This window comes from Pundamilia nyererei, unplaced genomic scaffold, assembly GCF_000239375.1.
Source record: "Pundamilia nyererei isolate P.nyererei 1_Seehausen unplaced genomic scaffold, PunNye1.0 scaffold00124, whole genome shotgun sequence".
Lineage (NCBI taxonomy): Eukaryota > Metazoa > Chordata > Actinopteri > Cichliformes > Cichlidae > Pundamilia > Pundamilia nyererei.
The window spans coordinates 557906-575036 of NW_005187525.1; the positions used below are offsets into that span (position 1 = coordinate 557906).

The following is a 17131-nucleotide window of genomic DNA, read 5'->3' on the forward strand; positions in this document are numbered from 1 at the left end:
AGACGCCTGCCTCTAATACTTCAAGACTAGAGCCCAGGAAATCCTCAAGGGAGCGAAAGTTAACGCCCCAAATGCTAGAACTTAAGCAAGAAGAGTTTTCTCAGAAGGAGAGTAAATTTATCAAACTATATGAAAGCTGGAAAGAACAAGTTAAAGCGACACGTTCCAAACTTAAAGATGAGTGCTCTGACCAGGAATTAGCTGACATGATGGATACTGTTGAAGGGCTGGAGACACAAGTGAAAAATACATACGAAGATATGAGATCGCAGTCAGCCCCTTCTACTGAGACTAGAAAAAAAATTGATTCCTGCACAGCAGTAACAGCGGACTTGATGAGAATACTTAAAGTACGTATGAGTGAAGTGGGGCAAGAAGAGTTTGATGCTAAGGCAGAAAATGCGAGACTTCACATGGTGCTAGACAGAGAATATGCTCAGTCAATATTTAGGACTACAATCTCCCGACCTTCTGTACGTAGCTGCCGCTCGAGCTGTTTATCGGAGCAGCAAAGCATCAATGTAAAAAAGGCAGAGTGTGCTGCACAGCTTGCCGCGAAGAGATGGAGAAGGCTATTGCTACACAAAGGCAAGAGCTTAAAAGACAAGAAAATCAGCGAGATCCTCAGGTAATAACTGCAAAGCTAAAGGTTTATTCTCAAGCAGATTCAAGTGAAGCCTGTGGAGAAGACAAAAGCGCACACAGTGTGGTAGTCAGTTGTCCTCCATTAGCTCCTGAAGAAATCATACCAGAGCAAACCCACAAGAATAATAACAATGAACAACCAAACAATAATAACAATGAGTCATTGTTAATGCAAGCCGTGCATGACACAATGGTCCTCACCAGACTTCCTGCACCTGAGCCCCCAGTCTTCTCAGGGGACCCACTTAAGGTCTTAGAGTGGAGCACTAGTTTCAAAGCTTTGATAGAACGGCGATGCACAAATCCAGCTGACAGGTTGTTCTACCTACGCAAATACACCAGTGGAGAAGCACGGTCTGTATTGGAGGGAAGCTTTTACAGAAAAGATGACGAAGCATATGACCAAGCTTGGGAAGCTTTGAATGCTCGGTATGGCCACCCCTTTATAATCCAGCGTGCATTTAGGGAAAAACTGAACAACTGGCCAAAGATTGGTTCAAGAGAGTCGCTTAAACTGAGACAATTCAGTGATTTTCTGACAGCCTGCAGCAATGCTATGCCATACATCAAAGAACTGCAGGTGTTAAATGACTGTGAAGAAAGGTCATACTTGACAATAACCTGTGCTTTGGCTGTCTGAGAAGAGGACACAATTCAAAAGACTGTAAGCCCAAGGCGACTTGTGGGGTTTGTAAAAAACATCATCCAACAGCTCTTCACGAAGACCGTCCAACGACTGCAGTGAACACATCATCACGTAGAATGCAGGCAGAAGAAAACATATCTGCACTTTCTTGTTGCATGGCCAGAGGAGATGGTGGGAGCACATCCATGATCGTGCCTGTGTGGGTTTCTTCAACCACCACTCCAGAGAGAGAGACCTTAGTGTATGCTCTATTAGATACACAGAGTAGCAACACTTTTGTAGATCAAGGGGTATGTGAGGAGATGGGGATGAGTTTAGAGCCAGTGAAGTTAAAGCTAACCACTATGATGGGAAGAGATTACATTGTTCAGAGCGAAAGAGTTAGTGGGCTCAGAGTTAGAGGGTTTTCCTCCAAAAGCTTTATCAACTTGCCACTTGCCTATACCAGAGACTTCATCCCACTTGAACGTTCACACATTCCCACCTCTGAAACTGCCAAAAGATGGGAACATCTAATCAGAATAGCACAGGAGATGCCTGAGTTAATGGATTGCAAGGTCGGGCTGTTAATAGGCTACAACTGTCCTAGAGCACTGGCACCACGGCAAGTAATCGCGGGAAGTGACGAAGAGCCATATGCAATCAAGACAGACCTGGGCTGAAGCATTGTTGGCAGTTCACAAAAAATGGCAACATCAGCAGAAGTGACAGGCCTGTGCCATCGTTTATCTGTTAAGGAACTTCCACCCTTGACACCAGCCACCATCATCAGAGTACTTGAGTCAGACTTCAAAGACACAGCTCCTGGAGAAAAGAGCATATCACAAGATGACATACAGTTCATGCAACTGCTAAATGAGAAAATACACCAGAATGCTGACGGGCACCTAGAGATGCCACTTCCCTTTAAGGTACGCCCTCAGCTGCCAGAAAATAAACTTCTGGCTCTGGTGCGACTTAAGCACCTGAAAGGGAAGTTTGAGAAAAATCCCAAATTTAAGGACGATTATGTAAGTTTCATGGACAATGTCTTCAAGGAAGGTGATGCTGAAAGAGCTGAAGATGATCCCAGAGAAGGAAATGTGTGGTATATTCCACATCAAGGCGTCTATCACCTGAGAAAACCGTAAAAAATCAGGGTTGTGTTTGACTGCTCTGCAAAGTACAGTGGCACAGCTCTGAATGATCACCTCTTGACTGGACCTGATCTCATTAACAGTTTGACTGGAGTACTCTGCCGATTTCGCCAACACCCAATTGCAATCATCTGTGATGTAGAGAAGATGTTTAACAGATTTCATGTAAACAGAGAGGACAGAAATTACTGTGGTGGGAAAATGGTGAAACAAACACAGAGCCAAAAGAATATCGCATGAAAGTCCATCTTTTCGGGGCTGCATCCTCACCAGGCTGCGCAAATTATGCAATGAAGTATCTTGTGGGCCAAAATGAAAGGGAACATCCTACAGCAGCCAACAGAGAAGTCCTGGAGTTAATTCCAGATAGTGAACGAGCTAGTGGAGCCCAGGAAGTGGACATCAGTCATCATGAACTCCCATTTTAGACTGTGTTGGGAGTAAGGTGGAGTGTAAGCAGTGACACCTTCTCCTTTAAAGTTGCCCTGGAGGAGAAACCAGAGGCCTCAGGTTCAAATTGGCTCATTGGACCTCATTTCCTGTGGGAAAGAGAGTTTGTCACACCAGACTCAACTCCAGACCTTCTGGTAGGTGATCCAGAGGTCAAAACGACACAAATACTACAAACAAAGGTAGTAGAGGACAGGAACTTCTTGGAGAGACTCTAAAGGTTCTCAAAATGGCATACAGCAGTAAATGTAGTTGCCAGGATCCAGCAACTAGCCAAAAGAGCCAATGCAACAAAGGGTATAAATGTGGAAGACAGGAGAAAAGCAAGTCATGTGCTTATAAAATTAGCACAAGAAGATGCTTTCAAGGAGGAAATCCAAGCACTGAACCATGGTAAATTACCACAGAGCCATCCTTTGTTCCAACTTGACCCAATATTGCAAGACGGTGTTCTCAGGGTAGGAGGGCGGTTAATGAAGGCTTCCTTACTGCTTGACACGAGGCATCCAATAATCCTACCCACACCTGATTTTAGATCAGTTCCATGAGAAAACCCAGCATCAAGGCAGAGGACAGACACTTAATGAGCTGAGAGCAAATGGTTTCTGGGTTATATGATGGATTATGCAGAAAAAATAAAATTCGTCTGAAAGGTCTATTACTTTATAATGTATTCAGGTTGTGTGTCATGTTTTTAAAAAGTAATAAAGTAACTAATTAGATTTGAAAATAAATAATCATTAAAGTCACAGAATAACTTACTTGGAGAAACAATCAGTAATTAATTACTGTTTTCAAGTAACTTGACCAACACTGTGAATGGCAAAATCTTAACTTTGTTTTGATATCTTCACTTTTTGCATTAAATCATACTGGGATGTTTGTTGTAACAAGCGTGGAACTTCAATATCAGAACTCGAACAAGAGATACAAAGAAACTTCATATAGCTTAGATATTTTCACTGTGCTACTGTGCCAGAGGGGCCGATGGCACGATATGGCAGCCTCGCTTCTGTCAGTCTGCCCCAGGGCAGCTGTGGCTACAACTGTAGCTGCCTCCACCAGTGTGTGAATGTGAGAGTGAATGAATAGTGGTATTGTAAAGTGCTTTGGGTGCCTTGAAAAGCGCTATATAAATCCAATCCATTATTAATATTATTACTATTATTGTGCACAACTCACCTAAGACCCCATCAATTGGGTTAAGGGCATTACTTTGACTGGACCTTTCCACCACTTGATTATTTAGCTTTCAGACAGATAGCTTCACATTTAACTGCAGAATACTTTGGTATATCGGAAGTTTAATCAAATTATCAACCCGGCACCACTGCTTGACAGCTGATGGGGTGGGGGGGTGGGGTATCAATATGCTGTTAAGCTTTCTCAAAACATGGTACTGTGCATTATGGTCAGATATTATTCTGTCTTTTTTTTAACTGTCATGAACTTCAACTTTTTTTTTCAACATTAAACATGCTGAGGCCCTTAGAGCCTGAGACTTTTGTCTTCAGATTTTTTTTAATTATTTCACTATTTCATGGTTTGACTCCCGGGAATACTGACTGTCTCAGGCATTTTCCACTTACTAATGTTTCTCGCTGAAGAATGACACTTTAAACTGTTTGGAATAATAAATTCATCCAGCATATCTGATTAGCAGAATCTGGCTGCTACCTGCCCTCTTAATAGAAGCAGTAAAGGCAGACTTAGTTTTCACACACTGCTTCTACATTCTGGCTTAGTTTTTGTTGAATAATGGCACTGTGTAATGTGCTGCTATTTATCTGAGGTTGATATGTAAAACCTTAGAACTAAAAGGTACATACTGTTTTTTAGCTATTCCAGTTGAAGTGCTTACAGCAGATTCAGAGCGTTTTTAATATTAGGAAATAACATGCTATATAGAACTTTCATCACAATGGTGTGATTAGTTTGCATCGTGTGTTTAAACTATGTTTTCTAATATTAGTTTGCAATTTCTTCGGAAAATGCACAACTGAACTTTTCAAGGCACATGTCCTAGCACCAATAGGGGGAAATTGTACACTTTAACAGCAGAACTCAAAACGCTCAAGGAACAAGAGTCACAAAGAAACTTTATATAGTTTTCAAGTATTCAAAACTGTTAAATAAGTACAAGATGTGTTCACATGATTTACATATTGGACAATATATGCACTGCCCATTTTTATTTGTCTTTACATGATTCCCACTACCCACGCAACACGCTAAAAATTTCCGCAAATTATTCACATTTGTTTAGATGTTTTTCTTTTTACTTTTTGAGTGAGCTGGTTATTGTGACAGCTTTCTATTGGACAAGGACCACACAGATGGTAACACCTGGAAGAGTTTACAGTGTGGGATGGACAAGTCCAAAGGAGGGGATATTGGGGCCACACTGAGCATGGTCAAAATGGTGATTAGCTGCTGGTGATGTCAACAGTACATATTAAACACAGGAAATAAGATTAACATTGAGTCTCAGTCTTGATCCCTTGGGCTGTTCATTTACATCCACACAATAAGAAAATAATATACAGAAGGACTGACGGTGGGCTTTTGATGAAGTGTTTCTCTGGGAAAAACAGATGGCTTAGCATTTACACTCTTTCATGATTAGCTATGTGAGAAATTTTGTCAAAATGCTCTTTAAGGCACCTAATGCTGTTGGAAAGTATATGAGCTCCTGTAAAGGAAACTAAAAAACAACAAGTGACTAAACATATAAGTGATACACTGTATTTCTAAATTCTAGGTTAATGCTGCCATTCGTACATGGAAGAGAAAATCAAACAGGTAGGAAGGAAATAAAAGTAGCACCACAGAATGTATATTGGGAAAAAACAGAAAAAAGAAAGCCTCAGTACAAGATTCAAAAGTTCAAGAACATTTGAAACAGTGAAAGGTTCCTCTGCAAAGTCTAGTGTCAACAGACATCACTTCTGATTTTACAAACTCTCACAGTGAAGAGTGAGCGTGGAGAAAAACATCATTCAACGATGACACGGAAGCCAGTCATTCTGTACATTACTTTTAACATTTCGGATTTCAAAAGCATATACTGGTAGCCTTTAAAAGTGGATCTGAATGACCTTGAACTACCACATGTGCCATGTTACCATTACAGAGTAGCTCCAGAAATGAAAAACTTTGAAGAATACAATTTTATGTATGCTGGATTATAAAATTGTTTTTGATGTTGTTGTTTTTTTTAAATTATGCTGCTTAAAGTGTGTATTTACATCACTGAACAAGCTACAGGGATTTACCACAAAGAAATGTGCTCAATGTCTGAACAATGAAAAACACACGTTCCTTGCTGCTAAAGCTGGATTACTTGTTTACTCTGTCAGTTGTTTCCAACACATAACAGAGCCTGACCAATATATAAGCCTACCACAGATCTATCTGTAGACCCACACATATTGTTTGAGAAACCTCAATATTAATACCTTTTAATTAAAAAAAAATAAAAAAGATCCTCTTGCTGTCCATATCACTTGCAGCAAAGTAGCATCACGGCGGGGGGGGAAATGGTGGGGTGCGTCCACTGCAAGTTCCTAACTACTTTGTGAATTACTGTAGACAAAATATAAAAGTTTATTTAAAGCCTCAGCATTTGCATTATGGCTTGATTTACTTTTTTTTTTTGGTTTGTTTGAAGTGACCATATGACAATGAGTGGCTGGGGTGCTATGTTAACAGCTAATGCTAGCTTTGTTTGGTAGAAAGGTGAATCGCACCTGTTCCTGCAAATTAGTACTGAGTAACACAAAAACACAGGAATCTGACACCCTAAACCTGGAGAACAGACTTCTCAGAAAAATAACCACTCAAAAAAACATTTTGTACTAAAACAGACAACAAAAAACACAGACAAGAGATCCAGTTCTGTGACTTCAATCACCTGAGGTGACATCCTGCAGACAGCGTGTGGCACTAACTATCAGTTATACAAAAAGTGATGCATAATCTTAAGTCGATAAAGACTTGAGCAAAATTTAGAGTCACACAGTTGTTACGAAGGGAGTAATAACCTCCCAAAGTAGCTACCAAAACTCTGCTGTAAAATGTGTAATTTTTCAACTGTGTAACACTTTTTATCATGGGAGTCCACAGAGATTGACTAACTTTTGGAGCTGTAATCATATTACCACAAGAGGAACGTTTGACGTTTCATTCATTTTTCACTTTAAACTAATGCATGTCCCTCTTCCAATACAACTCACTTGCTATTTTTATTTAAGCATGCAATACCGAATTTTTGGGTAGCAAAGATTTAGTATAAGGATCGATCAGGCTCTACCTACCTGATATACCATATATAAAAACTGTTCCTGTGGGTAAGCCCATGATAGCCCAAATTTAACATCATAATTCAATTCTACACATACATACACATGATGAACTTAAATTATACTCTGAAAAAAGACATTCTTTCCCAGGAAAACTACTGGAATAATGAGAACATGGCACCTGCATCCTAAAGGACTGTCTGGATGATGTTACAATGCCTCTGGACCAACCACTCTACACTGTTCATTCAGTGCAGTTTGCCTACTGAAACTTACCAACTAGAGACAAAAACCAAAAGTTCAGTAAAATACCTGCCTATGAGACAGAGAGGAATAATCACCATACTGTACACTTTCTACAATATCCACGTCCATTATGAATAAACAAGTGCATTTACTTAAAGGAATAGTTTAGCTTAAAACAAATTCTGTTTTCACTTAGGAGCCAGCTAGATCATTCCCAAAAATGAGAAAGATTCCTATCACGGGATGGACTTGTAAAATTTCCATTAATCAATATTTTGGGTGGTTGGTCTTTATATGAAATAAAGTGACAGAGTGAACAACAAATTTGTTTCAAGTTAACAGCACCCTCTAATAATGTTCAATTTCTCTCTCTCTCTCTCTCTTTTTAAATTACTGTACTTCTTTTACATCAACACAACAGTTGATTAGCAGGTCGTCTATATTTACAGGGAAAAGTCCACCGCTTATGCATTGAGCCTCAGAGACTGATCCTCTCTCCTCCTGGAGGAGATATCAATGTCTATGGAGTCTTTACCCACAATGAGTCGGAGCCGCTTTGCTGGAGGAAGTGGAATGAAATCGTCTTCAAACTCATTATCAAAGTAGTCATCGTCATCCTCCACTTCCTTGTCCTCATCATCAGACGAAGGGTCTGCCAGGACCTTTTGGGTCAGATGTCCACCATTCCTGGTCTCTAGACCTTGACTCATGTCTCCATTAAAGGAAATCTGGTCCACCTTTGTCTGTGATAGTCTTCGTGCATCATCCTCCCGCTTCAACTGGATTTTCAGCTTGGTGGAATTGCTGTGGACCACAGGGGCAAAACCGTTATTCAGTTTGGCGATGTAGGAGCTGCCTTTATCCTTGTCATGATCCTTGCTGAACTTTATGCTAATTTTGCTCGAAGAAGGTGAATTGACCGTAGATGCCGAAAGATGGGAGGAGCCAACAGGATCGTTGGGGTCAGTGGTCTTGCTACTGCTGCTATCCCTCCGCCGGCGGAGCGTCAGTTTGGGGATGCCTGTGTTATTCTCTAGGATCAACTGAGCATCGTATCTTGTGATCCGACGCTTCTTCTTCCCCTTGTCCTGAGACCGGCAACTACCCTTTCCCTTGTCCCGGTGGAACGATTTGCTGCCATGGGTGACGCAATTGTAGTCTCTATGTTGGTCAGCAAAGCTCAAAAGCATATTTCCACAATCTGAGAACTCTGCAGCATGGCTGCCAACCACTTGCATGAAGGACTCCCCATATGTGTCTTCGCATTTAATTGTCCGCTCGGCCCTGATCCGTGCTGGCCGTTTCTGCCTGGTGCTTGAGCGTCTTCTGGCATAGCCAGCATCTAATGATGGATGTTCTAGCTCAACTCCGTGGTGGAGGTACTCCTCCATGTCAGCTGGCTCTGTTTTGATGACCACCCCACCAGGGACTGGACTCAAACCATCCATGGCGCTGGGCTCTAGCTTAACACCAGATGCTGTTTCCCGAGCCTTTACAAGGGTCCTTGTGGACCTGCGAGTTCTGTACATCGAACACTGGCTGCCTTCGCTGCTCTGCACAGCTGGGAGGTGGCCATTTTCCTTGGCAGTATGACGTGTCAGATAGCCTTGCTGGCCCAGTGTCTGCTGCACTAGCTCCTGCCCATCCTTCTCCTTCTTTACAGTGACGCCTTTACACAGCGACATCTTTGAGTCCGTGAGACCCAACTGGCAGGTCTCTCGTTTGGCCAGTGCCTTGGGCTCTGCACCCCTCTTCCGACTTCGCAACTGGACTTTACTTAGCGAAGGCTTAGATTGGGATCTTAGTCTCTTTGGTACCCTGTTATTGTTTGCGCGACCTTGTTTTGAACATGAGGTAGTAAGGGCTCTTGACAAAGTCTGTCTGGTTTGAGTCCTGTTTTTATACTTCAGGCCAGATGATGATGACGATGATGATGTTCTTTTTCTGGCAGCTGGAGGAAAAACAGAAAAGGCTGCACATTATAATGTTTTTAGATAAGTAACTGCATATAGAAAAAAATAAATAAAATGTAACATTTTGGACTTCTAGTGGAGTCCTGCAGCACAAATAATACAGATTATTGGGGATGATTCATGGTACAATTAAGAGATATAAGACAGTATTGCCCAAGGAGTTTCACATCTGCAACAGACGAAATACATGTTTAACTGTTAGAGGACTCTTACATTGATGTGTTTTTGGCATTTCCTGAGAGTCTACATCGGTGTGCGAGCCTACAGAGTGACTGTCTGAGGTCCTATTTCCCTCCCCTAGCTTCTTCAGCCTGTTGAGGCGCTTGTCTGTCTCACGCAATCCATACTTGCTGTTGATCACCGGTACTTCCACTGGCAGTCCAGCTTTGGATTTGAAAGCACCAGTACCTCGTCTACATGACAGAAGGGGGGAAAAAAAGAAAGTATGGTTTAATTGTTCTTATCGTACTCAACTGAGATTCTGAGTTTGTTTTACTCAAATTCTTTTGTTTTTCCAACCCACACTCAAACACTGTGTTTAGTTTTCTCATGACGTATACTCCTACCTTTCACACGTATAGCATTCACAAAATTCATTGTTTTCCCCAAAAAAACCATCTCCATAGTAGCACGAGATTTCTTCTCCTGGCTCAATGTCCCTTAAAACTTTCACACAAGCTGTGTCCCGACCTGTTGACACAAACTTAGAAGACAAACGGAAAAAGTCTTAATAACCTGAGTTTCCACATTTAAAAGTGACTGATCCCAAAAGACGCTGAAGAAAGCCTACCTTGCAGTTTGGCCGACAATCTGTGAGGGGAGGGCACAGCAATTAATATACTCGTGAAAAACAGTGATGTCAAAATTTTTAACAAGAGGGCGTGATAAGATTTCCACAAGTAAAACGAAGATTACTACCATGATTGATGAATGCAGCTGGTCCAAGCCACAGCTGCGCACAGTTCTTGCGGGTCGAATACATGACACTGAAGTCATTCTCTCCATGCCGCAGCAGTAAGTTCTCCTCGCTCTCTGAGAGCTCAGCAATGCACCCAACCAAGTACTCAATCTTATCATTTCTTTTCCTGCGATTTTAAATTAGGCAGAAAGGGTTATCACCCAGGTTGAAAACAAGTTTGTAAGTTAACATCACATCCTACCACAATTCTGGTTATCTGTTTCTTCCAACTTCTAATAAACTGCTTATGTTTCTTCTTTTTGCAGTTTTATTTTTTTATGTTTTAATATATTTTACTCACATCCTGTGAAGGACTTTTAATAGTGTTACAATTATTATTATTAGATCAAAAGTTTGAAATCACTGTAACTAGAATTATCTTTGAACTAGACAATGGCCAAGTTTAAACAAAACCAAAGTTCACAGTTATTAATAACATATATCAGTTGGTTCTCACCATTCCTTTGTTGCCACAATTTTAGCTCCATTTTGCTCAGATGAGTAACGGTTACAAGGGAGAATCTCAAACCCACTGTCTGTAGCAAACATGCGCAGATAAACAAACACCTATGGAAAACACATAATGAGCTTTGTGATTGGATGGCTGGCTTGCACAATAGTGGGAAAATAATAATAGTGTATTTACATGCTGCTTGAAGAGCTTTTCTTGAGCCTTCGTCTTGTGGAGAAATATATTTCGAGCCCAGTCTCCTGATGTCAAAGCTTTGAAAGCTTTTTCCAAGTTGTCGTGTTTCTTGAAGCGCTCAATTATCTCTTTCAGCTCTTCTTGCCTTCCCTTAATAGGTCGAAATCTATCAGGAGACATTTGAGATACAAAAGTAACTACAAGCTTATCATCTGGGATAATCTCAGGAGAAGCTGCAAGAAAATTAGCAGATGCATATTTGCTAACCTGGTGTTCATTTTGTGTGTCTGAAAGCCCAGATATGGATCCAGTATGAGGCTCGTGGTTAGATCGTCATTCTCACACAACTCCTTGGCAGTCATTCCAGAGGAGGGTACATAGCGCCTTTCTGCCTCCAGACTGGCTGCATTAAATCCTACAAAAAGCACAAGCATGCTAAAGTTAAAGTATGCTGCAGTTGAAGAATCATTGCATTAGTAAAAGCAAGCATATTGAACTCACTGCGGCTACATCTTCGGTTTCTGGTGTGGCTCTTGCTGTGGCGCAGAGATGCACGTTGCGGATGCTGAGAGCGAGTCTGGCTCGGGCTCACAGTCTGCTCGCCAGTCAACTTGTTTCCATGTCGTCTGCCATTTAATACCATGTTCTTGGATTCGCCCAGCCACTTCATGCCCACAAGACCCCTGGTCCAGTTGCATTTAGTCTCTGAGATGAAGCAACACTCTTGAGTGGGGAAGACTGGGGACAAGACTTTGAAACCTGGTGAAAGAAGAAACGGACGAAAAATTTTTAAACTGCAAAAATTCAATTGATTAACAGAAAATATCTTATAAACTGGAATGATAGAGTTAATCTATCAGGTATAATCAGGTATAAAATATTTTGTTCCTAACTTCAAGGCAAGCTGAATATTTTTTTGACTAAATGACAAACTAATATTGAATTTGCTGGCTACAAACGTTTCATGTTGCATTAAGAACACTATTTGCTCTGTTTAGCATTGCTACATCAAGGCATATTCATTTTAGATACCTCATCACCTGGGTTTGTAATGTAATGAGAACACAGCGGAACACAGTTACTGTAGGGTTTGTACCAAGGTAACCAATGCTGTGAAATGACGCTATATAAAGAAGACTGATTTGAAAAGTTACTCAGATACCATTTTGCAATCACAGAGGTAGAACAGTGAAGGTAAACATTTCTTGCATTTCTTTCTTTTCTGATTTCACTGATATCTGACCAAACATACATACAAATATTATTCTCTTAATCAATCTCAAACTAATTTCAAGCAAAAAGGACACATTTGCTGCTTTTAGCTTTTCAATGATGACAATTGGTTATTATTTTTGTTTGCCCAGTAAACTGCCATTTAAAACACTACTGGCATAATGTGATCAGCATCAGTGAATGAACCCAGCGCTGTGAGACACTTCAGGTTTGGGCAATGTCAGTACAGAAAAATAATCCTCGAGCGCCGCTTAGCGTTAATTCCACATACTGCATTGGCTTACTGTCAAGTGCACCAGAAATGACTTCTCTCCTGTCATCCATCCACACAGTGCTGCCCTGTTAATGTATGCATCATATGACAGACACGTTTTCGGCTTCATTACCATGCCATGGTGTTTATAAGTCTGTCATACGAGCAGTTTCCAGGGCGCTATAGTGTGGCATCATCGCAGTTGTGATCGAAGCAAATGTGCTTCGTCTTTATGGTTCAAAAGCTAACGTTAGCTACTGGAGAACACAACATCCTCGGGGAATGGGAGAGGCAGTAGAAACCCGGAAGGCCACACCGTAATCTGAGGCCGAAATTGTACCAGAGTTGTGAATATAGCAGGGTATTGTTTGCTGACAACTCCCCTCTCTCCAACCGTTCGCTTCGTTAGCCTGAGGCTAATTACCACGAACGAGGCCAGAGTGGTTAGCTTGCCGGCTACATGCCTAGGTATTTTCCAAAGACTAAGCACGTCTCACAAGTACTACCCATCAAACGCAATTAAAAACAAAGACTGATGTCGAGTACTGTTAGACTGATGCACATATTTAAGGACCATCTCATGCCACAATATACCAATTCGACATCACAAACTGCTCTGACGTTTCCCTATCAAGCTGCTAAATTTCAGCAAAAAAAAGGACCAAATAGGTTTGCCGGGCCTGCTGATTTAAACCCTCAGCGTATCCTCAAGCATTAACGCACTCCCCGATTCATGTTAGCCGACATGAAACTTCACCTACTAACTTAACTTGATCGTCAGTGAGCAACGACTAATTGCAGTTATTCAGTCTCTCCTCATCAAATTTATGTCGTCTCAAAAATCATGAAATATTCGGTGATTACACGGCATTTAGCTCCCAGCATGTCCCAACAAATAGTTTACGGTATGCAGTCTACCTACAAACAACTGGAATACACCAGCTAACGCACGCTATCAAACTGCATTAGCACAGGTTGTTTGATATGGAAGCCATTAGCTAGGTCGATGGGCTAAATATTCAGTTTCTCAGCGAATTAAAAGTTACTTAATGTACCTGAATCCATGTAGATACAATATACTGTCGTTATCAAAGAAAGCAAATAACGAGTTACCGGGTGTAAGTAATGTTATACATCATAATGAGTTCAAAAGGAAGCTGAGAGCGTTACACGGCTTGGTATCGTTAAATAACCCCAGTCGACAACAAAAAAAACCCCCACCAAACACACAAAATACTTACAATCTTAAAACGCTAAACCGTCGCGTAACAAAACAGCTCTTCTTTAAACTAATCCAAATGTAGCACGATACCCTAAAAGAAAATAACACAGGAAACACATTTTTTAAAAGAAATTAACATTAAAATTCAAGATGGCGGCCACGGACAACAGAGGGACAGAGAAAAACGCAGCACAGCCATCCTAAAGAAAATAGGTCCAACAAATACGACGCAATCTCTACCGTCTGTGCTTAAAGGATAAACATAATTAAAAAACGCAATGTAAAACTTGAAAAATGGTCACGATTGGGGATTTTTCTAAACCTTTTTTTATTAAACAACGCCGAAAATTGGTATCTTAGTTTGTAGCAGTAATTGTCGGAGGTACACAAAAGTAGTGCTGCATAAACAAACCTCGTTACACTTCCTAAAGAATCCACCGGTGTGGGAAGAGCTGGTTCTGCTGCATATTTTATGGAGAACCGTATCTGAACGACATCGGGGTATGGAAACTTCTCTTCCCAAACACAAAAGTCCTTCTTGTTCTGCACTTTTGTTTTTATCCAACATCACTTTGTAATGAGAGTAGTCCTCATTCATATAGGCTTATCCTTATGTATTTATACGCAGAATAGCCCTAACCAATTTTTGTTATAAAATATATTCTGACGTTCCAATATTTGTTACCTTCATTAATTACACCTTACTAATTATAAATGGGTTTCAAAAGTACCCTCCCAATTGGGGTTTATGCATAAACCCCAATACTCCATAAAGCAGAATTAGTATGGGGACTGCACCCTCAGCTCTGTTTCAAGAGGACTGTATGGAGGACCAGAAGCGCCAGATGTATCAAAATAAAGAATTTTTGTGCTTTTGTAATGAATTGTAAAATAAAATATGCATTTTAAAATTTAATCACCATTTATTTTGATTATTTAAACATGACTAAAGTAATTTATTATTTGATAATTTAATTTAAAAGAAAACATTACTTGAGCCAATATTTCGAAATTGATTAATCCATTAATAAACACTTCAAATTAAAAATGGATTTCACATTAAAAAATTAACCTTTCAATAAAAAAATTGTTTTCTGAATTTTAAATCAAATAATAGATTTTCAAAATCTTTTTTAAAATACAATAAAAAAAAGAGAAATAAGTAAAAGGATTTAAAAATCAAAGATTTATTTCATGGTATTAAGTATGGGATTACTTCCATATTAGCTAACAGATTAACAATCAAATTATCTTTCACATTCCCTTTCCCCCCTTTCTATTTTATTATCAGTATTGACATGAAATACAGTTAAGTATATTATATAAAAATATCAATTCGAGACTTATGAAGTTGAGAACATTTACAATGTAAAGCAATAAATAAAAGAAATAGAAAAAGAAATAATGAAACATACAGGAAATACCTGACATGTACCCCACATGTGAGATATTTTAAACACAATCTTTAAAGGCGTTAAAGTTACTTTTTATGGCTTTTCAAATCTGTTAAACCTTTCAAAGTCCCAAGGTGAGCTTTCAGTTCAGCCTTGAATTAAGGGGAATTGAGTTTTGTATCAGAGTTTTCCAAATAGAATCAAAAAATAGAATCTATTTTGTAGGTTCATTTTAATACTAAAATATAGTTGAAATAATTGTTCAGTTTCAGTCCAAAAACAGAACATTAATACAATCGTAAAAAAAAAAAAATGCAAAATTGATTCTCTGACTGTTTTACAGAAGGTAAAAGATTCATCCAAATCATTTCTATATTTTTTAATAAAATGGTTTGTTGTATATATTTGATGAATTATTTTAAAGTAAATGTCTTTGACCTTGTTGGTGACTAAAGACTTAAGTCACCAACAATTAGTATTCATAACGTTACCATTCCAATAAAACTGACAATGAGCAGTTACAGGACAATGAATCATATACCTAAGAAATTTTTTATTTATGAGAACATCTTTATATCTGGTCCATTTCTGTCTTGTAGCAGCCTTAAAAAAATAATTGCAATTGCATCAAAAACTGTACTGTGTTCTCTCACAGACCCTGGGACATCAAAAGTCCTCAACTCCTGATGTTTTTCATTCATTCGTTTGGATGCATAATTAATATTATTTTAGATCCATTTCTTATAAAACATTGATTTATTTTTGTATTTAATATTTTTGTTATTTCAAATCAGAGATTTCTGTTGGGGAAATTTATGCTTGTAGACAAGAATAGAATAGAATAGAATAATGCCTTTATTGTCATTGTCACATGTCACATGTATAACGAAATTAAAACTGGAATAAAACATAAATAGTAAGACAGCACCAATAAATGACAAAAATGAGAAATTAACACAATCAAGAGGAATATAGACAAACCATAGGAATATATATAAAACAATAGAAAGGCACACTTTGGAGAAAAAAGTGCTTAGAAGTAGTTGGACTGATTGCAGTCAGTTGGTAAGGAAGTCTTTGATCCAGCAGCAGGTGGCACGGGGGATCTGAAGGTGAAAACGCAAAAATGTGCAGAGTAGAAGCCAACATGATCATGCCTGTCTGTGAAAAATAGATAAGTGAATGGGAATTTTGTGGACATCAAAATCACATTTAAGAAGGAATTCTTAAGGTTTGGTGTTAAATATCATAATCTATGTTTGTCTCTAATGAAAAATTTTGATCCAGTTCATCTTGAATATCACATCTGATGTATTGAAATTTAACATATTTAAACCCCCTTGATTATAACGGTAAGTTCATTTATTCTTCTTTTTAATTTTCAGACTGACCCGATGAAGCTGTGCAAAAGCTAGCAAGCCTGCCTACCGTCCCGCTATTTTCCCACTGATCTACAAATACCGTTCTGGTTTTATGCATGTTGTCATATAGGAATATATTGTTTATTAATAATCAGCACACAGTGGTCCCGAACATCCGTCACTGCCTCGCTTTTTCGTTAGCAAATTTAACATATTTAAATTTAAAAACTGACATTCAAAAGGTCACGTGATTAACCGTGGACATGGCTTCCATGTAAAACATGGCTTCCTTGTAAACGTTATGGTTCCTGTAAGCCTATGTAATACATCGGAAGAGCCATTTTGTCGGCCATCCAAACGTTCAGCAGTAGTACACCCTCAGCAGCTGCAGTCTCCACTTCACAATCGCCGATGGCTTGATAGCAGTGTTAGCTAAACTAGCATAACTAAATTACTTAGCTAGTCCTCACTTTTTCTTTTTAAATTTGGTAGGCAGCAGACAGACATCGAACAAAATACAACTTAATTTATTTATTTGGTAGGCAACAGTCATTCTTGATGCAAATATTTCCTTAGGAATCCAGCAATGCACCTGGACCAACAACACCTGCCGTCTCCACTGGGATAACATACCGCTTGGTAGGCTTTCTTACACATGTACAGTGGG

At 39.4% G+C, this 17131-nt stretch overlaps 1 protein-coding gene across 5 annotated transcripts; it reads right to left on the minus strand.

Annotated features, from left to right (window-relative positions):
• Positions 1-4958: 4958 nt before the first annotated feature.
• Positions 4959-14145, minus strand: kmt5b (lysine methyltransferase 5B). Of its 5 annotated transcripts, none has more exons than XM_013913305.1 (10): positions 14122-14145; positions 11503-11760; positions 11269-11416; positions 11002-11167; positions 10813-10922; positions 10316-10482; positions 10188-10207; positions 9964-10100; positions 9611-9810; positions 4959-9375 (listed from the first exon to the last, which is right to left on the minus strand). In XM_013913305.1, the coding sequence occupies exons 2-10, from the start codon at positions 11669-11671 to the stop codon at positions 7889-7891; spliced, it is 2604 nt and encodes an 867-aa protein (XP_013768759.1). In that variant the 5' UTR covers positions 11672-11760; positions 14122-14145; the 3' UTR covers positions 4959-7888. The 5 variants fall into 5 exon arrangements, with proteins under 5 accessions (XP_013768759.1, XP_013768758.1, XP_013768760.1 ...); XM_013913304.1 differs by lacking the exon at positions 14122-14145 and adding an exon at positions 13729-13914; XM_013913306.1 differs by lacking the exon at positions 14122-14145 and adding an exon at positions 13601-13676.
• Positions 14146-17131: the final 2986 nt, after the last annotated feature.

Bases quoted from the DNA above. Each gene is read 5' to 3' on its own strand.
- kmt5b (XM_005742846.2), bottom strand. From the start codon at position 12,558: ATGGATGACAGGAGAGAAGTCATTTCTGGTGCACTTGACA. The intron at 10,208-10,315 runs GTAGTAATCTTC...CTCCCCTCACAG, and splicing joins AGCTGCATTCATCAATCATG to ATTGTCGGCCAAACTGCAAG. The intron at 9,811-9,963 runs GTAGGAGTATAC...TCTGTCATGTAG, and splicing joins GAATGCTATACGTGTGAAAG to ACGAGGTACTGGTGCTTTCA.